Raw genomic sequence first — 26,687 nt, forward strand, 5'->3', positions numbered from 1 at the left:
GATATGGTAGTTTGAGTATACCTGTCATCTCCCGTGAGGCATATTTAAGAAAAAGGAAATATTGTAATGTTTCCACCACTACAACACAATAACAATTCTTCTAAATGCTTAGTACTAGCAATTTTTCCTGTACTAGGAAGACAATGTTTAAAATAAGTGATCCCAATCTTTCAATAAATAACAATTTTAGATTAAACCTTCTCAAAATAGGAATGGTGAACTCAGGGAAAAGGCAGCTGGCGGGGCCAGTGTTGTGGTTAAAACGCAATCTGCAGTGCCGGCATCCCATATGGGTACTGGTTCGAGACCTGGCTGCTCCACTTCTGATCCAGCTCTCTGCTATGGTGGGAAAGCAGTGACAGATGGCCCAAGTCCTGAGGCCCCTGCGCCCATGGGGGAGACCTGGAAGAACCTCTTGGCCCCTGACTTCACAATGGCCCAGCCGTTCACTCCTTTCTCTCTCTTCCCTCCTCCTCTCTAACTCTGTCTTTCAAATAAATGAAAAATAAATCTTTAAAAAGACATTTCATTGTACTCTATCTATCTTTAAATAATCTCATTTGTTAACACGATCACCAATCTCATCAGAAAACTACTGAGAAGCTGTAGACAGATCTTGGAAGCAGGTAAGTTCTGCAAACTTTAATTTCTCATTTGAAAGCTAGAATTTTTTTTTTTTTTTGACAGGCAGAGTGGACAATGAGAGAGAGAGACAGAGAGAAAGGTCTTCTTCCTTTGTCGTTGGTTCACCCTCCAATGGCCGCCGCACCACGCTGATCCGATGGCAGGAGCCTGGTACTTATCCTGCTCTCCCATGGGGTGCAGGGCCCAAGGACTTGGGCCATCCTCCACTGCACTCCCTGGCCACAGCAGAGAGCTGGCCTGGAAGAGGAGCAACCGGGACAGAATCCGGCGTCCCGACCGGGACTAGAACCCGGTGTGCTGGCGCCGCAAGGGGGAGGATTAGCCTAGTGAGCCGCGGCGCCGGCCTGAAAGCTAGAATTTTACCACTGACAAAAATAACCAGTCAACTGTTTTCACTTAAATGACTAATTAATTTTCAAGAAAGTGTTTGAATAAGCACAATTTCTCTCAAGTAAAAATGGTTTTCTAGTCCTTAAAAAGTAGCTAGGTGGGGGCTGGCACTGTGGTGTAGTAGGTAAAGCCATCACCTGTGACACTGGCATTATATTTGGTGCCAGCTCATGTCCCAGCTGCTTTATTTCCAATCCAGCTCTCTGCTGGTGGCCTGGGAAAACAGCAGAGGATGGCCCAAGCTTTTGGGCCCCTGCACCCACATGGAGACCTAGAGGAAACTCCTGGCTCCTGACTTTGGCCTGGTCCAGCCTTGGCCATTGTGGCCTTTTGGAGAGTCAATCAGCAGATGGAAGATCTCTTCTCTGTCTCTCCTGCCCTCTTTCTGTAACTCTGACATTCAAATAAATAAATAAATCTTAAAAAAAAGCGGCTAGGTTAGCTCATGACTCAAACAATTCCTCGAGACAACCATGATACAGTGGTATACAGCAGAAGTGAGTTTCCCCTTCCACCACACAATTACAAGAATGCCTATACAAGGGTCAAGACAAGGGTCAAGATTTAATACAATTAGTAACTTTTTACTGTTTCATCAAGGACATTCCTAAACAAAACTGGATGTTTTCTTTTCTTTTTTTTTTCCCTTTTAACTATGAGTGCCTAATGTTGAAGACCACAATGACTCCAGTTCCCTGCCTTGATCTGGAGAAAGCTCCAACAGTTTTACTCATCATTGCTTCTGCACCACCTGAACATATGTCGATAACATGCTGGAATCATAACTCAAACTGTCTTGACCTACAGACCTTCTAAAAGAGTCTCCAGGACCTCACTTGTTGAGAACTGCCAATCTACAGACCTTTGCCATAATTTACTCTTAAGTAAATTTACAAAAAGATACCAGCTTCCTAAAAGGCTGTTACTGATATAAGCATAAATACTAATGTTCAAATAGGTTTCTACATTTCACTTATGGCCTGAAACAGCTATCAGGTGACAAACAAATTTTGCTACAAAATAAGCAACAGATTGTCTTTTACCTAAAGTGGGCATCTCAGAATCTTTATTCTCCTCAGTGTTCCTTTTAACGTATTTTATCAACCAGTTGAAAATATGAACGTCACAATGAACTGAAATGTCCACCTCTTCCCAGCGCTGGGCATCCATTGATAAATATTCAGCAAAGTACTTCATTTCTGATATCAAAAGATCTCGTGGGCAAATAAAATCTTCTTTTAAGTTTTTTGCTTCATCACATACATGGATCACCATGTTTGGCCTTCATAAAAATATTACACAGAAATGAAATCATTAGTTTCAGAAGAGGAGCCATGAATATTAACATTTAGTGATGGTAAGAAGTTCTTGAAGATTCTGACCAACAACAATTTTATAGAGTTTGACATTCAGAATTTTTCAAAATTATTTTGATAGCCTGTTTGTATCTAAGATTAAGACTAATTTTGCTAAGCTACTGACTTAATAAGACAAAAATATTGTTATTAAAGGACTCAATTTCAGTTTAAAATTTATTTTTCAGTTATATATTAAATGTAATATATATAAAAACAATGCCAATTAACCAAGATAAATTAATACATTCTGATTTTTGCAAGGAACATAAAATGGCATTTTTAAGTGATTATGAGTAAGAGAGGAAAATAATGGTTAAATACTACATTTTCATACTCACAAAAAGGAAAAACAGTTTAAATGGTTTACTGACAAATCCAATTAAAAGTTAGCATGGCTTATTTTTAATAGCAAGAAATTTTGCTTTTAGGTTTGTATTCAAAAAGTATAAATAAAAAATACACTTAAAAATTGTTAGGACAATATATTTGCATATTTAAAAATAATTTAAGAACTAGTTTAGATGATGCACTAGAAAGTTTTCTTCAAAAACCATATACTGCTTGAATTTACTTTCTTTGAAAATTGCGTCACCTCAAATAGAAACACCAGTGTGACCCACATTTGCCTTCACGCCACCACAAAAGGAAAACAATAGACACTAGCCTACAGTATGAATTTATTTTAACTGAATTTCACAATGTCTAAAAAAAAAATTACTTTTGAAATAAAATTGGGCTAGAAAATAATTCAAATAACTTCTCACAAACTGTTCTTTAAAGGTAATTATGGTCAAATATAAACAGGTAATTTCTGGTAAAATAAAGCATAAAATTTCTATGGCTTTTTGGATGAAAATATGGAATAGTAGATAATTCCAGTTAAAAAAAACTAGCAAATTTTAGTGCCACACAAACCTACCAGTTAAAAATCACTGAACTATATACAGAGGTAATTCTTTTTTATTGTAGTAAAATATACATAATGTAAAATTTGTCATTTTAACCATTTTTAAGTGTCCAGTTCAGGGAATTAAGCATAGTCACACTGTTGCACAACCATCACCACTATCTTCAGACTTTTTCAAGAGTACATTTTATGACATGTGAATTACGTATTAGTAAACCTACTATTTAAAAAAAATCTATCAAAAGTAAAGGTATACAAAGAAACTTTCAGGGGATGATGAAAATGTTCTGTCCCTTGATTTGGGCAATGGTTATATGGTGTACTCATTTTCAAAATTCATCAAAGCAAACATTTGTTTACAATATACAAACAGTATAAAACTATCAAAATAACATATTGAAAAACACATTCTGCTTCAGTTATGAGTAATTATATTCAAATAGTTCTAAAATACACTTCTAGTCTGTAGTAAAATTGGAAAACTAGTAACAGATTTTTGGGGGATGTTATACTTTACTTTTCAAAATTTAATGATGTTATCGCTAGTATTGACAAAATATCAAAGTGAATTTGTAAACATGTAAATCTATATAGTCCAACTAAACAACAGCATGAGTAAGTCATATGTTTAGGTATTAAGCAGCTATTTACAGTTCTAAATGTGAACTAAGCTGATTCCAATTGTTTTAGCATTGTGTAATGTGAAATTCCTAAATTATGGTAACTGATAAATAAATCACAATATATTTTATAACATTGATATGAACATTAAAGCTTATCTAGCAAACAGCCAGCCTCCTACCCTTCAGATTCTTCAGTCTTTTCTCCACCATTATGAGTAGTACAATTTTCACTTTCTGAAGAACAATTCCTTGTGGAAGCTATACTATGTCTTCCTTAAATACAGAAACAAACACATACAAAGAAAAGAAAAAGAAAAAGAAAAAGAAAAAGGGAGGGGTGCTGGTTAGCATTTCTAGCTGATTATGGGTTTTACCTATTGAATGGTAATACTGTAAACGCATGATTTCAAGGCTTCTTAAAGACTGTACTTGTCAGGTGGCATTTCCCTATTTCTAAAAGTATATTGAAAAATAGCATAAAAAAGCGGATCACAAATTGCTAATGTTATAGAGCAGATTTCAAATACTGAGGTGACGTGTACAAATAGGGACCAAATGTTCAGAAGCCAATGGCACAGTTTTCTCTTCCTGAAGCAAATATATTTATATCAAAACTCTGCTGCTGCTGAGAATAAAATAACTCAATTCATATTAAGGTTTTCTAAAACCAATTATTTCTAATAAAACTGCAGAAAATTTCTCTTCTCCCTGCCAGTGTCATTTGAAGCTCTTGTTAACTGTAATAAAGAGTAACTTTAAAAAAGATTACATGAGAAGGGCTGGCGCTGTGACACAGTAGGTTAAGCCACTGCCTGCAACACTGGTATCCCGTATGGGCACTGGTCCGAGTCCTGGCTGCTCCACTTCTGATTGAGCACCCTGGAAATGCCTGAGAAAGCAGCAGAATATGGTCCAAGTAGTTGGGCCCCTGCCACCCAAGTGAGAGACCCCAAAGAAGCTCCTGACTCCAGCTGCTGCAATCATTTGAAGGAGTGAACCACAGGATGGAAATCTCTTCCCTCTTTTTCTCTGTAACTCTGCCTTTCAAATGATAAATAAATAAATCTTTAAAAAAAAGATTATATGAGAGATAAGCAAGACTCTCAGTAAGAAAAAGATAATGAAGTACAAAGTATATGTCAAATTCCTTTAAAAGAGGAAAGGTCTTATGGAGCAGTGGGTTAAGCTGCCACTTGGGATGCCTGCATCCCACGTCTAAGTGCCTGGGATCGAGTCCTGCCTCCGCTTCTAATCCAGCTTCCTACTCATGCACCTGGGATACAGCAGATGATGGCCCAAGTACTTGGGTTCCTGCCACCCATGCAGGAGACCTGGATGGAATTCCTGCTCCTAGCTTCAGTCTGACTCAGACCCTGCTGTCATGGGCATTTAGGGACTGGAGCAATGAATGGAAGATCTCTTTCTCTGTCACTCTGCCTTTCAAATAAATAAATCATTTTAGAAATTCCTTTAAAGTAAAAGAATATTTATAGTAAATGATAAACAGGATAACCAGGGCAACAGACTGGAGTAGGAAACTTTGATACAGTAAACACTTTGCTTTGGTAATAGTGTCTGACCTATATAATAACACTTTAAATGTTTTTCAAGAAGATTCAAAAACTAATATTAATGTCATATTAGCCTTTAAAAAAAGAAAAGCTGAGAGGAATGTATAAAATCCCATGGAATTATAGGCCAAGTACTACATTTTACTTTGAAATTTTACCTGACTTAGAAACTGCATCCTGATCAACTGCAGTCTCCTGAATGTCTCCCTGTGTATCCAAAAGAGAGGATTTGATGTATGTGGCTAAGGTTTCAACGGGACTCTCTCCAGCAGCCATGAGGGGACTATACTGGTTGTCAACAGGCGAGTTTCCACTGCTTTTCAGCTCATCAAACCGTTTTGCACACTGTTATGACATAACATGAAAAAAAAATAAAGAGGTTTGGAGGATTTTAAAATTTTTATTATCTATTTATATTTGAGCAGCAGCAGAGAGACAGAGCTATCCTCCATCTGCAGGTTCATTCCCAAAATGCCCTCAACAGCTGGGGCTGGGCCTGGCAGAAGCTGGGAGCTCAATCTGGATCTCCTATGTGGCTGGCAGGAACCCAGCTACTTGAGCCTTCACCACTGCTTTCTATTATAACGGTGTGTATTAGCAGGGAGCAGTTGGGACTTGAATCCAGGCACTCTGATCTGGGATGCAGGCATTTCAACTGGTGTCTTGACCACTAGTACAAATGCTCACCCATTCAGGATTTTTTTAAATAAAAAATATGAACATTTTAAATAAAAAAAAAAAAACAGGGGCCAATGTGGTACAGTGGGTGAAGTTGCCACCTATAATGCCAGCATCCCACATGGGTGCTGTTTCATGTCCCAGGTGCTTCACTAAGAATTCAATTCCCTGCTAATGTACCTGGGAAAGCAGTAGAAGATGGCGCAAATGCTTGGGCCCCTGCCACCCACATGGCAGACCCAGAATAAGCTCGTGGTTCCTGGCATCAGCCTGGCCCAGCTCCCCGCTATTATAACCATTTGGAGAGTCAACCAGAGGATGTAAGAGCTCTATCTCCCTGTCCCTCCCCCTCTCTCTAATTCTACCTTTTAAATAAATAAATCTTTTTAAAAAAGAGAGATAACATATTTTCTTTTTCTAAAAAATATTTTATTTGTTTATTTGAAAGGTAGAGTTACAGACAGAGTGAGACACAGAGAGAAAAGTTTTCCATCTGCTGTTTCACTCCCCAAATAGCTGCAACGGCCAAAATTGTGTGATCCAAAGCCAGGAGCCAGGAGCTACTTCCTGGTCTCCTACATGGGTACAGGGGCCCACACTTGGGATATCTTCTACTGGTTTCCCAGGCCATCAGCAGAGACCTGGATCAGAAGAGGAGCAGCTGGGACTTGAACTGGGGCCCATATGGGATGCTGGCGCTGCAGGCAGAGGCTTAGCCTACTACATCACAGCGCCAGCCCCCTTGCTTTCTATCTGAAGACACTTTTCTACGATCATTACTTTCTAAGTAAATATTAATTTGGTAACAACTGAATTTTTTATCTATTCAGGGTGGAATTTTTAAAAATATGCTTTAACCCAAAGGCATAACATATTCAATTTCTTGTAGAAAAAGACTCTTGACAATCATATTTCTTTTTAGTCTACATGTATCACTAGCTGATAATACTAAAATTCTGCTAAAAACTTTTACATTAACTGAATATACACTAAGAATAAAACCAAATTCTAAACTTTGATAGGAAGCAAACTAAAAAGTGTCTGATTGGCTGGCGCCGCAGCTCACTTGGCTAATCCTCCGCCTGTGGCGCCGGCACACCGGGTTCTAGTCACGGTTGGGGCGCCAGATTCTGTCCCGGTTGCCCCTCTTCCAGGCCAGCTCTCTGCTGTGGCCTGGGAAGGCAGTGGAGGATGGCCCAAGTGCTTGGGCCCTGCACCCACATGGGAGACCAGGAGGAAGTACCTGGCTCCTGGCTTCGGATTGGCGCAGTGCACCGGCCGTAGTGGCCATTTAGGGGGTGAACCAATGGAAGGAAGACCTTTCTCTCTCTCTCACTCACTGTCTAACTCTGCCTGTCAAAAAATAAAAAAATAAAAAAAAGTGTCTGATTTATGACATCAGATTTTCTTTAATAAAATTACTAATAAAGTCTCTGTTTTCACGAACAGTGAGATTGACCTTATACAAAATATACTGTGGTGGGGCCGGCGCTGTGGCGCAGTGGGTTAATGCCCTGGCTTGAAGCACCAGCATCCCATATGGGTGCCGGTTCTAGTCCTGGCTGCTCCACTTCCGATCCAGCTCTCTGCTATGGCCTGAGAAAGCAGTAGAAGATGGTCCAAGTCCTTGGGCCCCTGCACCCACGTGGGAAATCCGGAAGAAGCTCCTGGCTCCAGGCTTCGGATCGGCGCAGTTCCGGCCGCTGTGGCCAACTGGGGAGTGAACCATTGGATGTAAGACCTCTCTCTCTGCCTCTCTTCTCTCTGTGTAACTCTGACTCTCAAGTAAAAAATAAAATCTTTAAAAAAATATGTACTGTGGTAACACTTCAGAGTCATATATGTTAGTATTTCATCACAGTTTGCTCTAGGAGAGTTTTACCTTAACCTATTAGTTGATCGTGAAATCAGTTTATAAAACCCAGAGTAACAATGATGCCAGCACCCCATATGAGCACTGGTACGATTCCAGGATGCTTCAATTCCAATCCAGCTCCCTGCTAATGCACCTAAGAAAGTAGTGGAAGATGGCCCAAGTCCTTAGGCCTATGTGGGAGACCAGGATGGAGTTCCTGGCTCCTAGCTTCAGTCTGGCCCATCCTTGGCTGTTGCCTCCATTTGGGGGGAGAACCACCAGATGGAAGATTTCTCTCTTTCTCAAAGTGGGGAGGGCATATTTAGTATAGCAGTTAAAACACTGCTTGGGATGCCCACATGCCCTATTTGAGTGTCTGGGTTTCAGCCCTGTCTATGTTCTCCATTCTAGCTTCTTGAGAATGCACATCCTGGGAGTCGTGTTAAAATAGTTGGGTCCCTGTCACCCATGTGGGAGACCCAGACTGAGTTCTCGGCTCTTGGTTTTAGGCTGGCCCAGCCCTGCCTGTTGAGGACATTTGGGTTATACATGAGTAGATGGCAGATCTCTGCCTGTCTACCTTTCAAATAAAATATAAATAAGTAAAAATTTTTAAAAAATAATTAGAAAATATCAAGACTACAGTAAGCACAGTACAAATAAGCACTCTTACAAAAATATTTCTACATGTTTACTAGGTCATGATATAAAAGAGCCTTCTTTGCTGTAGATCTTAAGTCAAACAACACTGCAATAGCATCCAATTTTAAATCTCTATCAACATCAATGTAGACAGCAAGTTACACAGCAGACCAAGTAATCTAAAGGGTGTAAAATGAGAAATATAGACTGTGCATGTGTATATATTCAATGAATAACATGCATTAGCTATCAGGAAAGTGCAAAGCATGCATTTATTAAACAGATACTTACCAAGTACCTGCTAGATATCAAGCACTATTTTAGGTAATTATTATTTACATGGTTACTGTTAATACAAAGATATGTTTACACAAGGTTTAGGTCTTTGAAAATGAAGTAACCCTTGTAAAAAAGGCATTTAAAAGAGGTCTACACGCAGACTTAAATATTATATAATCAGTATGCCTGTTTAAATAAAATTTTAAAATTACATTTAAAAAATGGTGAGGCACAGAGAAAATAGTTTTTATATAAGCACTAAGTAGAAAAGAGTCTGAGTGCAAGTAGTCTCTGTGGGTCCCAGTTTTCTCAGCTGTAAAAGCAGAAGACAGAACTTGATTCATTCACTATTCAACACATACTTCCTCAGTGTCTGTGATGGGCAGGGCAGTGGGGAGGGGTCAATCTTCAATTTTCTACATATGGACATCCAGTTTTCTCAGAACCATTTATTGAGGGTCATTTCTCCAATGTATATTTTTGGCTCTTTTGTTGAGAATCAGTTGGCTATGGAGGCACAGATTCATTCCTTGGTACCTATTCTGTTCCACTGGTCTACCTATTTTCAAGCCAGTACCATGCTGCATTTGTTACAATAGCTCTGTAGCATTTCTTGAAATCAGGTATTGTGATGCCTCCAGCTTTGTTCTTCTTGCTCAAGGCTGCTTTGTCTATTTAGGGGTCTTTTGTGCTTCTATCATATGAATTTTGGGATTCCCCCCCCCAGTCCTACGGAGAATGTCACTGAAGTATTTGATGGGGATTTTGTTGAATTTGTAACTTGCTCTGAGTATGCTTAAGCTTCCTAAGAAGGTAAATTGGTCATTTCTACTTCTAGAACTGAGGTGATTCAAGCACTTCAGGGTTCCTTTTAACAGCAGAAATCCTGAGATGCTTCTCCAACAGTGTCCAGGGATGAACTGCAGGATTATTCCCTATCAGGATTTTTAAATTTTAAATTTTGATTGTGAGGCCCACCTTAGTAAAATCATATACATCATCAAAATGAAAGCATAATTTCAGTGCTCATCTGCTTTCTGTTTACAATTAAATCAGCACCAAGCAATAGCAGGTGGGAGAGGGACAGGGCAGGGGAGAGACGCACAGGCACTGAATGAAGGTGACTGATGGTGCAGTGCCACGTAAGCTTCGGAGGAGGCTAAGGGGGGAAAAGTGGCAAAAGAAGGCTTTGAAAAGCTCATGGCAATGCACAAACAATTTGCCAAACCCCCTACCCATACCAGAATCAACTCAAAATGGATCAAAAACCTTAATGTAACACCTGAAAACTATGAAATTACTAGAAAACACAGGAGAAACATTTCAATACAGTGGAATAAATAATGATTTTTTTTGCTAAAACTCCAAATGCTTAAATAAAGATATTAATGACTTTTCAGCTGTTGTTAACATGCAAGATGAAGTTGAATTTAAATAAACCAGGTGGGTAACATAATTTATAAACTTTGCATTTGTCAAACCATAGATACATATATACATTCATATATGCATATATAAACAGTCCAACTGCTTTCTCTCTTAGTTCTTTCTTTAAATTGATCACTTTTTCTAAGTTTTTTGCAGAAGGTATCTGGGGAACTATTCTTTACCTCTTTGGGTGTTAATCCAGGCACAAGCCTTGCCACACTTTCCCAGTTGATGGTCTGAGGGATGCCAATTAATGGATAAAGGATCATGTCCAACACCATTTGGTTGTTATTGTTCAGGAAATTGTTGTTCTCTGAATATTCACGACTCATCTTTAGAAACTATGGGTAAGGAAGACAAACAGCTTTATTTACACTGGAAATCCCAATGTTTTTAGAGCATTATAAATCAGTTACAATTTATTCCTAAGAATTATTTGCAACTAGTAAAAGAAAAATAAAACTAACCTAAAATAAACAAAAATTAACAGTCCAAATCCCTTCAAGTACAAAAACATTTGAGCATACATCAATACATGGATGTATAGAATGATACAGACACACAGGTGATTAAAAAAAAAAAAAACAAGCAGAATAAAATATTAACGCTAAGGGCTGGCATTGTGGTGCAGCAGGTTAGGCCACTACTTTTGACATCAGTATTCCACATCAGACAGCTGGTTTGAGTCTTGGCTTCTCTGCTTCCCAATCCAGCTTCCTACTAATGCACCAGGGAAATCAGCACAGAATGGCCTGGGTTATGGGTCCCTGCCACCAATGTGGGAGATGCTGACAGAGATCCTGGCTTCAGCCTGGCCCAGCCCCAGTTATTCCAGTGAACTAGTAGATGGAAGATTTTCTCCCTCTCTTTCAAATAAATAAGTAAATAAATCTTTGAAAAATACATTAATGGGGCCAGCACCACGGCTCACTAAGGCTAATCCTCCGCCTGTGGCGCCAGCGCACGGGGTTCCAGTCCCGGTCAGGGCGCCAGATTCTGTCCCGGTTGCTCCTCTTCCTGTCCAGCTCTCTGCTGTGGCCCGGGAGTGCAGTGGAGGATGGCCCAAGTGCTTGGGCCCTGCACCCACCCACATGGGAGGACCAGGAGAAGCACCTGGCTCCTGGCTTTGGATCAGCGCGGTGCGCCGGCCGCAGAGCGCTGGCCGTGGCAGCCATTGGAGGGTGAACCAACGGCAAAGGAAGAAGACCTTTCTCTCTGTCTCTCTCTCACTGTCCATTCTGCCTGTCAAAAAATTTTAAAAAAAAAGAAAAAATATATTAATGGCAGAATCTAGATGATGGGCTTATAGGTGTACACTGTAAAATTATTTCTGACAATCTGCTAGATGTTCAAATATTTTGTAATAAAATACTGGGGAGGAGGGATACGCACTTGGCACAGTGGTTAAGAAACTGGATGGGACACCTGCATCCCTTATTGGAGTGCCTGGATTCAGTCCCAGCTCCACTTCCAATTCCAGCTTCCTGCTAAAGTGTACTCTGGGAGGCAGCAGGTGATGGCTGAAGCTTATGGGTCCCTGCCATCCACATGGGAGACCCAGACTGAAGCTCCTGGCTTCAGTTTGGCCCCGTCCTGGCTGTTGTGGGCATCTGGAGAGTAAACCAGCAGATGGAAGATCTTTCTCTTCTCCCTATCTATTTCTCTTAGCCTTTCAAATTAAGAGGGGGAGAGAGAGAGAGAGAGAGAGAGACAGAGAGAGAGACAGAGGCAGAGGCAGCATTGTGGTGTAGCAGATTAAGCTACTGCTGCTGGCATGCCATTATCAGGGTGCTGGTTTGTGTGCTGGCTATTCCTACTTCTGATCCAGTTCCTCGCTAATGTACCTGGAAGGGCAGCAGAGGATGGCCCAAGTGCTTGGGTCCCTGCAACCCATGGTGGGAATCAGGATGGAGTTCCTGGCTCGTGGCTTTGGACTGGTTCAGACCTGGTTATTGCAAGCATTTGGGGTGTGAACCAGAAAATGGAAGATCCCTGCCCTCGCCCCTTTAGTCTTTTAAATAAATAAGAAAGGGAGGAAGGAAGAGAGAAAGTGAGAGGGGGAGGGAGGGAGGGAGAGAAACGACAGAGAAAGAAAGAGAGAGAAAGGGACAAGGAAAGAAAAAATATTGGGGGGAAAAGACTGAATACAATTTATCTTGCTTATGTGTTTTTGATTGATATGCTGATTAGCAATTCATAGATAATGGAATAAAAAAAGTAAAAAATTCTTCTTTGGAGCTGGTGCTGTGGCGTAGTAGGCTAAGCCTCTGCCTGCAGTACCAGTAACCCATATGGATACCATTTCGAATCCCAGCTGCTAAAACTTCTAATCCAGCTCCTTACTAATAGCACGGGAAAGCAGTGGAAGATGGCCCATGTCCTTGGGCCCCTGCACTCAAGAAAGAAGCTCCTGGCTTTGGATCAGCCTAGCTCCAACTGTTGTGGCCATTTGGGAAGTGAACCAGCAAATGGAAGAACTCTGTCTCTCCCTCTCTGTAACTTTGCTTCTCAAATAAATAGATAAATCTTACAAGAAAAAAAAAGAAGCCTCCTAAAACATAGCTAGTTATAAAAAGAATCATTATTTCATTCAATTCCTAAGCAATATTCCCCTTTTCGTCTGTTAGTGAATGTCGATGCTACAGCGAAAGCTGAGCATATTGATTTTTTACTGATGGAATAAAATGAAATTTAAAATCATGGGCCTGGTACTGTGCTACAGCAGATTAAGCTACTGCCTGCAGTGCCGAAATTCCAAATAGATTGTTTTAAGTCCTGGCTGCTCCACTTCCAATCTGGCTCCCTGCTGTTGTGCCTGGGAAAGCAGTGGAGGACGGTCCAAGCGCTTGGGCCCCTGCACCCATGTGGAAGAACATGGATGAAGCTACCAGCTCCTGTCTTTGGCCAGGCCCAGGCCCAGGCCCAGGCCCAGCCCCAGCTGTTGTGGCCATTTGAGGAGCGAACCAGCAGATGGAAGATCTCTCTTTCTGCTTCTCCCTCTTTTTGTAACTGCCTTTCAAATAAATAAATCTTTTGTTTAAAAAAATCAAGTTGCCAGCGCCGCGGTTCACTAGGCTAATCTTCCGCCTAGCGGCGCCGGCACACCGGGTTCTAGTCCCAGTTGGGGCGCCGGATTCTATCCCGGTTGCCCCTCTTCCAGGCCAGCTCTCTGCTGTGGCCAGGGAGTGCAGTGGAGGATGGCCCAGGTGCTTGGGCCCTGCACACCATGGGAGACCAGGAAAAGCACCTGGCTCCTGGCTCCTGCCATCGGATCAGTGCGGTGTGCCGGCCGCTGCGCGCCAGCTGCGGCGGCCATTGGAGGGTGAACCAACGGCAAAGGAAGACCTTTCTCTCTGTCTCTCTCTCTCACTGTCCACTCTGCCTGTCAAAAAATAAAAATAAATAAATAAATAAATTTAAAAAATCAAGTTAATCTGACATTTTAGGTAAAGCGTATTCATTGTTATTGTGCTGTAGAATTCCTAGTTATAAAAGGTGGGGATGATTATATAACAACTGTCAATTGAAATAACTTTTCTTTGGGAAGTTCTTCTCTTCTTCCTTGTCTTTAGAAGCAATGTGATGGCCGGCGCCGCGGCTCACTAGGCTAATCCTCCACCTTGCGGCGCCAGCACACTGGGTTCTAGTCCCGGTCGGGGCGCCGGATTTTGTCCCGGTTGCCCCTCTTCCAGGCCAGCTCTCTGCTGTGGCCAGGGAGTGCAGTGGAGGATGGCCCAAGTGCTTGGGCCCTGCACCCGCATGGGAGACCAGGAGAAGTACCTGGCTCCTGCCTTCGGATCAGCATGGCGCGCCAGCCGCAGCGCGCCAGCCGCGGCGGCCATTGGAGGGTGAACCAACGGCAAAGGAAGACCTTTCTCTCTGTCTCTCTCTCTCACTGTCCACTCTGCCTGTCAAAAAACAAAAACAACAAAAAAACCACAAAACAAAAAAAAGAAGCAATGTGATGACTGGCTTGATGAACTTTAATCTTTACAACCTTCAAATACACTCATGCTGACACTCATATAGAAAGGCCCTCACACACACACACACACACACACACACTCACTCACTCACTCCTGCAGAGCGGAGGCCTCCCATACTTCTTCACCTGGCTCCCCATCACAACCTTTAATTTAATCCAGGAGCCCTTGAGTTACATAACTAGTGCTCCTCATCTTAGCAAGGGTGGCCAAGACTTTTCGCTCTCTCTTTTTCTCTCACATACATACATACATCGTTGATAACATTCCAAATAGGCGCAGTTCAACATTTAGTGAGCCTCAACTATGTACAAACGCATGGCCAGGCCATGTGGTCTCTGATTTTATCATATTAATATAATTTTGGTTAAGAGTCAAAGCAAAGAGGAGCCAGAGAGAGGCAGAGGAAGGACACAGAACAGCTGTTATTGACTGATTATCTACTAAGAGCCTGGAACTGTGCAAAGTCTTTCAAAAGTTATTTCAAGAAGTTCTCATTACACCCCCATAAAACAGGTGGCCTCCCCAATTTTACAAGACAAGGAAAGAGGTTCAGAGAAGTTATGTGTTTTGTACAAGGTGAGAGAGAGTAGGAGGCAAAGCAAGGATTCAAACCCAAGTAAACTGACTCTCAAACCTATGCTCTTTCTATTCAATAGAAGTGAAATACTGGGGAGATAGTGAGTTGGGAATAATGGTTTATGGTTGGGAGGGACACAGCCTAATGCATTTTTTTTTTTTTTTTTGACAAGCAGAGTGGACAGTGAGAGAGAGGGAGACAGAGAGAAAGGTCTTCCTTTGCCGTTGGTTCATCCCCCAATGGCTGCTGCGGCTGGCGCATTGCGCTGATCCAAAGCCAGGAGCCAGGTACTTATCCTGGTCTCCCATGGGGTGCAGGGTCCAAGCACTTGGGCCATCCTCCACTGCACTCCCAGGCCACAGCAGAGAGCTGGCCTGGAAGAGGGGCAACCGGGACAGAATCTGGCGCCCCGACCCGGACTATAACCTGGTGTGCTGGCGCCGCAGGCAGAGGATTAGCCTAGTGAGCCACGGCACTGGCCAAGCCTAATACATTTTAAGTTAGTTATAATTCAGTGAAACCATTTGGACAAAATTCTGACTCTGAGATGAAGGAGGGGAAAGCTGAGTTATAGGAGAGAAAATAAAGTATTCACTCAAATTTAGAACATTTCAGCAACCTTTTAATACTAATGTTTATATCAGACACTTCTTATTTTATTCAAACATATACTGAAACTCCACTACGTGGCAGGCATTGTACCTACAGTTGAAACATAAATTGACCAATGAAAAGAAAGCCAAAGGTTTGTGGCTAGTCATATCTATGATAAAAGTAACACTGGGTTCTGGGTTGGAAATACAACCTCCAAATATAAGCTGCTCTTATCGGAAAATATTATCTGTTTTAAGATGTGACATACAAAGCAAAGATACACTGAAAACCAATACAGTGGAAAAGGCAATGTACAAAGCTTGAAGCTCTGGTTTGAGTTTTAGCTCTATCACATGCTAGTCAGGGTAAGTCACCTAACCTTACTGAGCTGCAGCTATAGAATTAGGTGATGGGGCCAGTGTTGTGATACTGTGGGTTAAGCTGCCCCTTAGGATGCCAACATTCCACACTGGAGGGCTGGTTCTGGTCCCTACAGCTCAGCTTCCAATCCAGATCCTGGCTAATGAACCTGGAAAAGCAATGGAAGATGGCCCAAGTACTTGGGCCCCTGTCACGTAGGAGACCCAGACAGAGTTCCAGGTTCCTGGTTTCAGTCTGGTGCAGCCCTGGCCACGAAGACCATTTAGGAGTGTACCAGGAAGATGGCAGATGTGTGTGTGTGTGTGTGTGTGTGTGTGTGTGTGTGACTCTGCCTTTCAAATAAATAAGTATTTAAAAAAAAATTAGTCAAAGGTTATACCTCTGACAGAGAGAGAAACAGAGATTACTATGTGAACGCACTCTGAAGACAACAAGGCACCTCAAAATTAGATGTAGCATAAAATAATAGCATTTACTTCTGAGGATTGAGATAGTTAAAATACAGCACAGGTGTTGGAATGTAGTAAGCTCTCAATAAAAATTAACTATGATTAACTCATTATGTCCCATTGTCCTAAACACAGGACACCTACAAAGGCTTGAGCAATAAATATACCACTTAATGGTAACTTCAAAATAAATGTTGCTGAAATAGTCTCAGAATTAAAACTTAGGATTTAACGGGTTAACATTATATAATTGTTTACATAGGACACTGCTCTGGGATATCAGGTAGGAATAAGATATTCTACACGTGTATGCGTGAACATTAAAAAGGAACAAAGAATGACGGGGCCACATTGTGGCACAGCAAGTTAGGCTGCTGCTTATGATGCTTGCATCCCATATCAAAGTGCTGGTTCAAGTACTGGGTACTATTTTTTGATTCAGCTTGCTATTAATGGGAAGGCAGTGGAAGACAGCCTCAGTACTTGGGCTTCTTCCACTCATGTGGGAAGCCAGGAAGGAGTTCTTGGCTCCTAGCTTCAGGGTGGCCCAAACCCAGCTGTTGCAGTCATTTGGGGAGTAAACCAGCAGATGGAAGATTTCTTTCTCCCTCCCTCTCTCAGTCGCTCTGCCTTTCAAATAAATCTTTAAAAAAAAAAAATAAACAGAAAGGAGAATCCTTAAGTACTCTAAAAACCATAGCTTTCAACCAGAGACATACCTTGAAGCACCAACGTAGTATAGTGGTTCCAAATATAGACTATGTAGCCAGACTGTTCAACTTTGAATGCTGGTTCAATCACTTACAGTATTATCTGGTTCCAATTTGTTAATCTCTGTGCCTCGATTTCCTCATCTGTAAAACCAATAGTTGCTTACTTACAGACTGCTGTGGAGAAGTGGGAAGCGCTACCTTGCACACAGTAAGGACTACATGTTTGTAGCAGATTACCATTCCAGAGGTCCTAGAATAACAGATTCATTAACACGATAGATAAGACAGCAGCATTCCAATGCAGTATGCTGCCAACAAAGAGTACAAAGAGTCAGCCATTGAGCCAGCTCTATCACTTTGAATGGTGCAACCTGAGCTTCAATTATCGCAGTGATAGTATAAGGAAAATAAGACCCACGTTTTTAAAAGGCAGGGTGATTGGGTGGAAGGGATAGACGAAGAGAGATGTTCCATCAGCTGGGCTACTCCCCCCAAAGGCCCAAAATAGCCAGGGCTAGGCCAGGCTGAAGCCAGGAGCCAGAAACCCAAGGATTTGAGCCATCATCTGCAGCCTCTCAGGTGCAACAGCAGGAAGCTGAATCAGAAACAAGCGGACGGGACTCAAACAAGCACCACATGGGATGCCAGCGTTCTAGGCGGCAGCTTTACCCACTATGCCATAACTCTCGCCCCTGCAACACTTTTAAAACAAAGTTTTTATTTATTTATTTTCATCCTATTTGGGGGAGGATCTTCCACGCACTGGTTCACTTCCCAAAGTCTCCAATTGCCAGGGCTAGGCCAGGCCAAAACCAGGAGCTGGGATCTCAATCCAGGTCTCCCACATAGGTGGCAGAGACCCAAGCGTTCGAGCCATAACCTACTGCCTCGCAGGGTGGGCATTAGCAGGAATGCTGGATCAGAACTGAGTAGCAGGTACCCAAAACCAAACCAGGCACTCCAATATGAAACCTGGGTGTCCCAAGTGGCAATTTAATCAATATGCCTAACAGAAATCAACAGCACTGTTGAAACACCCGGATCCTTACTAATGAAGAAAGCACTACTCTGCACTTACTTACCTTGTATGCGCATGACTTTCCATTCTACACAATTTGGGAGGCGTGTTAGGACATGAGGTGCTTTTACTATCATTTTGTTGGGCCTCCGTAGAAAGCCAAAGTGGAATTCCTGGATCTAAGCTTCTGCTTGGCCCAGCCCTGGCTGGTTAGGGCATCTGGGGAGTAAACCAGTAGGTGGGAGATTTCTCTCTCTCTCTCTCTTCCTTTCAAAACCCAAAACAAAACAAAAAACAAAAAAAAGCAAGCTTCCATTACAGTCTGAATGTAAGTATGACAGGCATAGTACTGACGGATAATCTCTAATAAAATTCCCTTGAAAGAGCTGTCACAGTGCACCTCATTCTGGAAAAGGTATCAATTTATCAAAAACAATGACAATATGAAAAAGTTCGAAGCTCAAATCACACTACTACTATTCATCAATCTCACATTCACGTTATAAAGTTTTAAAATCTTGAAGTAAAATGCTATTTAACAACGATAAAATTGCACTTGTTTAATAAACTATTCTTTATAGGCTTATGTATGTATTGATAAAGCCAAGTCACTCCTGCAACACAAGTCCGCAACATCTGAATTTTATTTTCTTTTTTCAAATACAGAAAGGCTGTTGTGGACAGAGACTTTCCCCCTAGGCAGTGGCCAAGGGAAGAGAAGCCGGCCAGAGGGGCAGGTGACAGGCCTTTGGCATAACAGAGGGTGACGGTAACACGGGGCCATCCTGGACCGGAGAGAAGCCCTGTGCCCAGGCTTCCCGACCTTGACCGCAAACGACGACCGCGGCAGCGGGTTTTGGGAAGAACAAAGTAAAACCACATCCCAAACCCAGGATGAGTCGATCAAAGCCCTTGACACCTTGGGCCCAGCGGCAAAGTGCGCGGCGCGTCCTCAGGGCACCCCGAGCCCCTCGCGGTGCTCCCACCCCCTCCCCATGTGGGCGCAGACACCCTGCGGGCGCGGAGCGGGCGAGGGGCAGACAAAGGTGCGGGGCAGCGGGGCCAAGCAGCACAGATACGGGGCACAGGCCCGGAACGCCCTCCGCTGGTCCTCCGGCCGGGACTGGCTGCCGGGCTGGCGAGCCGGAGGGCTTCCGGAGCGCTGCGGGCTGCGGGCTGCGCGACAGGGCGTCAGGGGGCGTTTGGGGAGCACGCCTTCGGCCCAGCCTGCCCCGTGGTGGCCGAGCGGCCGCGGCGGGACGGGCTGGCTGCGAGCGGTACCGCCCCTCGCTCCACTTCCTGCTCCGTCGGCGTCTTGCTCACCTCCACAGGGCTGCGGCGGCCCTCGCTGCGCCTTTGTCACCTGCAGTTGCCGGCACCGCCCGCGTTCACACCCTGAATCTCTCCCGCAAGCCAGCCCGCACCCCGGCGGCGCGGCGCACTCACACGCCACCTTAGAGCGCTGGTAGCAGCGGCCGGGAACCAGCGCCGAGGGGTGGGAGAGCGCCGGCCAGAGGGCGCTCCGCCAATCGCGGGCCAGCGCCACAGCGGCGGAGCCAATGAGCGCCGAGCTCCTGCGCGGCGGGAGGGAGCCGCGGGCGCGGCAGCGACGGGCAGCCGCCTCGCCTCGCCTCGCCTCGCCTGTGCCTTCGCCTGCCCCCTTTGGCTTTCGCTCCCAGACTTGTCGCAATGCAGCGTCTCCACCCTCCTAGCGTCTTGTCTCTTAGCAACCAACCCTCGGCGCCTGGTCTTAGGTGACCAACGCTGAGTCCACGGGAGTGAGGAGGAGGATACAGGCAGATAAAGGAGCTTGGGAAGGTGGCGGCGCAGATCATTTGGATATGAACAGCTTAAGTAGAACAGAAAAACTGTATGATCTGACGGCCTCGACAGTATCTTGGATGTAGCCTAGTCTACAAGGAGGTATCTCTGCAAAATGTAAATAGCTCTAGACTACAAATTCGGTTTATACATGAATAGGTTCAGCATGTGTGTGTTATTGAGGTGCTATTGGGAATTTAGTAAAATGTATAAGGCTCAATATTGTAAGGTAAATGCTATCAATATTCTGATTTCCACTTGGACAGCATTTGAGAACCAAAATTAAATGTTAGGATCAGACAGAACAGAAAAAGTAATAAATATAATGAGATCTGAACAGTAGGTAGAGATTAAGTGGCTCACTGTACAGAATGTTGGGAGTTTATGTAATTGTATCACCTGGTTTTTTTTGTTTGTTTTTTTACCGATTTACTTATTTGGGGTCGGCGCTGTGGCGCAGTGGGTTAATGCCCTGGCCTGAAAGCGCCGGCATCCTATTTGGGCACTGGTTCTAGACCTGGCTGCTCCACTTCTGACCCAGCTCTCTGCTATGGCCTGGGAAAGCAGTAGAAGATGACCCAGGTCCTTAGGCCCCTGTACCCGAGTGGGAGACCTGGAGGAGGCTCCTGGCTTCTGATCAGCGCTGCTCCAGCCATTGCGGCCATCTGGGGAGTGAACCATTGGATGGAAGACTCTTTCTCTGCCTCTCCTCTCTCTGTGTAGCTCTTTCAAATAAATAAATAAATCTTTAAAAAAAATTTACTTATTTGAGAGGGAGAGTTGCAGACAGCAAGGGAGAGACAGAGAGAGAGGTCTTCTACCTGCTGGTTCACTTCCTAACTGGCCACAAAGGCCAAGGGTGGGCCAATCCGAAGCCAGGAGCCAGGATCTTCTTTTGGGTCTCCCGTGTGGGTGCAGGGACCCAAGCACTTGGGCCATTCTCTGCTGCTTTTCCAGGTGCATTAGCAGGGAGCTGGATCATAAGTGGAGCAGCTGGGACACAAACCATACAGGATGCTGGCACAGCAGGCGGAAGCTTAAGCTACTATGCCACAGTGCCAGCCACGTTGGGTGTATCCTTGACTATTTTTGTTCCACAAAGACATTGTAGTTAGGCAAGTTGTGTGCCACACAGGTATTAGGTTAGGTAGATTCCTAAGAGAAGCTGCTTGCTTTCTGCGATTTCCTCCCCTTCTGCCTGCACATCGGCTGGTACTCAGCTGTAATGGTAGTAAGCTGTGTGAACCCATGAGGACAAGACGAGCTTGCAAGCATGCAAGCCTCTCACTGTCAGGCCACAGAAAAGTGTTCACCTTGATTTTGTTGCTGTATTTCTTGATCTCTTTGTTTTAGCAGCTTTGAGTGTGCCCTGAGGGAGAAAGTGGGTCCTGGAAAGTGGTGTGCTACACTAAGGAAGATCCAAGACGAGGATGGCATTGGTGGGCAGGTAAACATTCTGCAGGCTGGAAGACTGGTGACTCGTCCTGAATGTAATGGGGAAACTGTCCCTGTGTTAACTTGGAAGATTATCATGTCTGTGGTTCTCAGGGAGGTGGTTTAGGACAGGTCAGAGTATGAGTTAGTGTTGGCTACCAATACTTGCTTTTAGCTAAGTTCAGCAGAGATGAAGTCAGTTAAGAATTGACCAGTTTGGGGGAGTGTTGTGGGGTGGTGGGTTAAACCACCACTTGGGGTTGTGCTGATCCATCTTCCATCTCCTCTGCTCCCTGCTAATGCGCCTGGGAGGCAGCAGATGGCTCAAGTGCTTGGATTCCTGCCACCCATGTGGGACACCCAAATGGAGTTCTTGGTTCCTGGCTTCAGCCTGGCCGGGCATTTGGGGGAGTACACCAGTGGACGGAAGAACCCAGGCACTCTTTATGGGGTGCGTTCGTATCCCAAGAGGCATCTTTCCTGCCGTACCAATGTCCACCTTTTCATGAACTTTCTGAAGTACTCTCACGACTGAGATCGTGCAGTATTTGTTTTTCTGTGCCTGGCTTATTTCACTCAACATAATATCCTCCACATTGTTGCAAATGACAGATTTCCTTCTTTTCAAAGCCTGAAGAGTATTCTATTTTTTGTGTGTATCATATGTGTAGACATATATATGTATATATGCATATATATATCATGTTTTCTTTATCCACTCATCTGTTGATGAACATTTAGTTTGACTGTATATCATGACTATTGTGAATAGTGCTGCAATGAACATGGGGGTGCAGACACCTCTTTGACAGAGTGATTTCATTTCTTTAGAGTATATACCCGGTAGTGACACTGCTGGATCAGAGAGTAGCTCCATTTTTAAAAATGTTTACTTGTTCATTTTGATTTATTTGAAAGTCAAGCATGACAGAGGGTAAGATCTTCCATTTACTGGTTCATTCCCCCCAATGCCCACACAACCAGGGCTGGGCCAGTCGGAAGCCCAGAGCCAGGAACTCCATCTAGGTCCCTCAAGTGGGTGGTAAGCACCCAAGTACTTCAGCCATCATCTGCTGCCTCTTAGACATATCAGCAGGAAGCTGGATTGGAAGTCAAAGGCAGGACGTGATCCCAAGCACTCTGGTACAGGTGGCTTAATTGGCTATACCACAACACCTGCCCTGCAGGTTCTTTCTTATTATCTATTTTCATTTTTTTAATTTGAGACAAATATATATATGCTGGTTCACTCTCCAGTTGTTTCCAACAGCTCCACTAGACCAGCTGAAAGCCAGGAGTCTAGAACTCAACCTGTGTCTCCCATGTCTGTGGCAGGGATCCAACTACTTGAACCAACATCTTGCTGCCTCCTGGGGTGCACATGAGCAGGAAGCTGGATTGGAAGCAGAAGAGCCAAGATTCAAACCAGGCACTCTGATATGGGAAGCAGACATCCAAAGCAGGTCACAGCTGCTGCACCAAATACCTGCCCCTATCTTTTGTCTTTTTGATAGGTGGAGGCGACAACTCATTGTGGCTTAAAAAAAAAAAAAAGGATTTGAAAGGCAGAGTAATAGAGACAGATTCTCTATGCTCTGGTTCACTCCCCAAATGCCTGCAATAGCTGTGGCTGGGCCAGGCTAAAGCCAGAAAACAGGGTCTTCCAAATGGGTGGCAGACTCAGGTCCTTGAGCTAACATCTGCTATCCAGGTGCATTTAGAAGGAAGCTGAATCAAAGTGGAGTAAGTTGGACTTGAATTGGCACTCTGATATGGAACACAGTGGTCCCAGACAGCTGCTTAATTCATTGCACCACACACTTGCCTCTGATTGTGGTGTTAATGTGCATTTCCCGGATGTTGAACATTTTTTTATATTCCTGTGGTACGACCTAGTACTTTTAAGGGCATCATCCAGAAGTCACATGCATCACTTCCACTTAATTCTGTTGGCTAGAATTTAGTTATGAAACAGGCAGCTAGAAAATGTGGGCTCTGAGCAGTTGTGTAGGTAACTAAAATGTGGGCATTCCACTTTCAAATTACAGAAGAGAATATTTGTGGTCAATCAAAAGTTTAATTGAAGGATCACTATACCTCCACTGACGTCATTAGAATAAAATATATGTAAAACATTTTCAACTAATTTACTAATGTAAACACTAAAAAGAAATTCTAGGGTGGGTATTTGGCCGAGAGGTCGACAGTCATGTGCTATCCAATATTGGAGTACCTGGGTTCGATTCCTGGCTCTGGAACCTGACTCGAGCTTTCTGCTAATGCAGACCTTGGGAGGCAGTAGTGATGAAGTAATTGGGTTTCTTGCTAGCCATGTGAGAGATCTGTATTGCACTGTCTCCTGACAGAGAGGAGAAAGGTCTTCCTTCCGTTGGTTCACCCCCCCAAATGGCCACTATCCGAAGCCAGGAGCCAGGTGCTTCTTCCTGGTCTCCCATGCGGGTGCAGTGCTTGGGCCATCTTCCACTGCCTTCCTGGGCCACAGCAGAGAGCTGGACTGGAAGAGGAGCAACCGGGACAGAATCCAGCGCCCCAACCAGGACTAGAACCGGGGGGGCCGGTGCCGCAGGCGGAGGATTAGCCAAGTGAGCCGCGGTGCCGGCCAGTATGTTAGTTCTTAAAGACAGCACCTAACGCAAACATCTTGCGCTGGCAGTTAAGCTGCTGCCTGCAATACTGCCATCCCATATGGGTACCTGTTTGAGTCCTGGCTGCTCCACTTCCAATCCAGTTCCCTATTATTTGTCTGGGAAAGCAGCAGCAGATGCTTTGGCAAAAGCCCCATGCTGGGGCCCCTGCATCCACGTAGGAGACCCAGATGGAGTTGCAGGTTCCTGGCTTCAGCCTGGTCTAGCCTTGACCATTGTGGCCATTTGGGGAGTGAACCAGCAAATGGAAGATTTTTCTGTCTCTCCCTCTCTCTGTCACTCTGCCTTTAAAATAAATAAAATCTTTATTTTAAAAATACATCTTGGTAAAGTAATTAACAAGTGCCTATCACTTAACAGCAGTTCATGTACACTGAGCCCTTACTATATGCCAGATACTCTTAAGTGTATAATAATTATTTTTTAAAGATTTATTTTACTTATTTGAAAGGCAAAGCTATAGAGGGAGGGAAGGAGGATGAGGGAGGGAGAGGGAGAGGGAGAGGGAGAGGGAGAGGGAGAGGGAGAGGGAGAGGGAGAGAGGGAGAGAGAAAATATCCTCCATCCACTGGTACATGAAAGACTTTCCCTACAATAGCACTCCTGGCATCTAACTGCTTCTCAGAGGAGGAGTGAGTTGATTGGTAAGAAACTCCAGAATGTGGTCCTCAGTGCCTCTCCCCTTTTTCACTCTATCTGCTTACTTGAGGTGAAGGGGCTCTGGTTTGTGTTCCTGGCCAGTCTGTAGGCTTCGTGGCTCATTCTGCCTGGGGCTGGCAGGATATTCAGCACAGGGAAATATTAGCAAACCTAGTACCATGATCTCCAAACTAGTTTTTACCCTAATAAAATTCACAGTCAACAAGCCCCACATGCCAGCTCAAATGCTTCGGCCAGTCTTTTGTTCTTAAACAGGTAAAAGACCAAGGTAAGCCTCTCATGAAAGACAGATAAAACACACACACACACACACTACCCCTGGTTGGGGGAGATTATCAAGAAAATGGAAACTTCAAAACAAAACGATTTATAATCATTGATGTCCTTAGATAATGGAAGATTCAACTAGCAAAAGATGTTAAAAAGTAATGTTCAGATGTAAAAATTATGTATTTACTTGAAAGGCAGAGTCATAGAAAGAGTTATCTTCCATCTGCTGGTTCATTCCCCAGATGGCAGCAATGGCTAAGAGCCCAGAAATTCTTCTGGGTCTCCCATGTGGGTGGCAGGGCCCAAGCACTTGGGCCATCTTCTGATGCTTTATCAGGTGCATTAGCAGGGAACTGGATTGTTAGTGGAGCAGCCAGGTCTTGAATTGGCACCCATATGGGATGCCTGAGTTGCAGGCACAGGGTTAACCTACTATGTCATAATGCTGGCCTCCAGAGTTAAAAATTAAATTATTAAGTTTCTATAATTGAAGAATATGAATTTCCAAATTAAATGGACTTAAGAGTTCAGCACAATGTATGAAAATGTACTCACATGGGCTTATTATACAATTTACAAATGCTGAGGTCAAAGAAGACTTTCTTTGGAAAGAGGAAAAAACAAAACAAAAAAAGTAGGCCTCATGCAAAAGTTAAAGTCAAACTGGCTTCAGACAGAATTCTTAGTCACAATGGAAGCTAAACACTACAGAGAAATTTGTGCACATTCTTAAAAACAACAGCCAACCTGGAATTCTATATACAAAAAATATTCAACTGAGACACTCAAGATCTTAGAGTTTACTTCACATGTAGTCTTTCCCAGGAAATTCCTAGGAAATGTGCTTGCCTCTCCAAGGGACTCTTCGGGAGCAACCAGTTCACACTTGTGCACAAGGACACGAGGCATCCTGAGGCTGTCTTCAACATAGTGCCTCCTGTTGTACCTTATTTTTATTTTACAAATGGCTGGCCTAGTTTTTAATCTGTATGTGGTTTGCTGAACCATGTGCTGATTAAGTCCTTGCTCTTTCAAGTCTGGTTCCCTGGATCACAGGAACACATAGATGTTCTGTTTTGACCTATTCCTAAGAGCTGGAGGATGGCCACAGGGAGCTTCAAGGTGGCAAAGCCCAAGCAGCCCACTCCCTCCAGCTGTGTTACATAGGTACTTAGTTCTCATGGCCAGACACCTTTCACAGTACACTAACTGCAGATAACCCCCAGAAAAGGTTCTTCTAAATTCTCCAAGACACTGAGAACTGACTATGATGCAGTACCTTTTTTTTTTTTTTTAAACAGGCAGAGTGGACAGTGAGAGAGAGACAGAGAGAAAGGTCTTCCTTTGCCGTTGGTTCACCCTCCAATGGCCGCCGCACTGCAGCCGGCGCACCGCACTGATCCGAAGGCAGGAGCCAGGTGCTTATCCTGGTTTCTCATGCAGGTGCAGGGCCCAAGCACTTGGGCCATCCTCCACTGCACTCCTGGGCCACAGCAGAGGGCTGGCCTGGAAGAGGGGCAACCAGGACAGAATCCGGCACCCCGACCAGGGCTAGAACCCGGTGTGCTGGCGCCGTAGGTGGAGGATTAGCCTAGTGAGCCGTGGCGCCGGCCGATGCAGTACCTCTTTTTAAGTTATTTTCTCCTGGGAAAATTCATCAAAATGTGGCAATACTGTCTTTTCTGTATATAGCCAGGTTTCTGCATAATATATTTAATAATCTTTACAGTCATTTATATATT

At 43.9% G+C, this 26,687-nt stretch overlaps 1 protein-coding gene across 10 annotated transcripts in view; it reads right to left on the minus strand.

Moving 5' to 3' along the window:
- The window catches only part of SANBR (SANT and BTB domain regulator of CSR), a 73,479-nt gene extending 53,873 nt beyond the window's left edge, over nucleotides 1-19,606 (minus strand). Inside the window, exons 1-7 of one of the 10 annotated variants that reach the window (XM_089326393.1) lie at nucleotides 19,418-19,578; nucleotides 18,159-18,361; nucleotides 17,083-17,217; nucleotides 10,559-10,717; nucleotides 5,653-5,839; nucleotides 4,103-4,196; nucleotides 2,079-2,317 (exon numbers count right to left, since the gene is read on the minus strand). In XM_089326393.1, coding sequence (XP_089182519.1) covers nucleotides 2,079-2,317; nucleotides 4,103-4,196; nucleotides 5,653-5,839; nucleotides 10,559-10,708 — 670 coding nt within the window. In that variant the 5' untranslated portion in view covers nucleotides 10,709-10,717; nucleotides 17,083-17,217; nucleotides 18,159-18,361; nucleotides 19,418-19,578. Of the gene's footprint in view, nucleotides 1-2,078; nucleotides 2,318-4,102; nucleotides 4,197-5,652; nucleotides 5,840-10,558; nucleotides 10,718-17,082; nucleotides 17,218-18,158; nucleotides 18,362-19,417 lie in introns of all 10 variants that reach the window. The other 9 variants (XM_008254366.5, XM_051838388.3, XM_089326394.1 and 6 more) reach the window with 9 other exon arrangements.
- Between the last annotated feature and the right edge of the window lie 7,081 nt (nucleotides 19,607-26,687).

This window comes from Oryctolagus cuniculus, chromosome 2 (genome assembly GCF_051225735.1).
Source record: "Oryctolagus cuniculus isolate XC-2025 breed Fujian yellow rabbit chromosome 2, ASM5122573v1, whole genome shotgun sequence".
Taxonomy (NCBI): Eukaryota; Metazoa; Chordata; class Mammalia; order Lagomorpha; family Leporidae; genus Oryctolagus; species Oryctolagus cuniculus.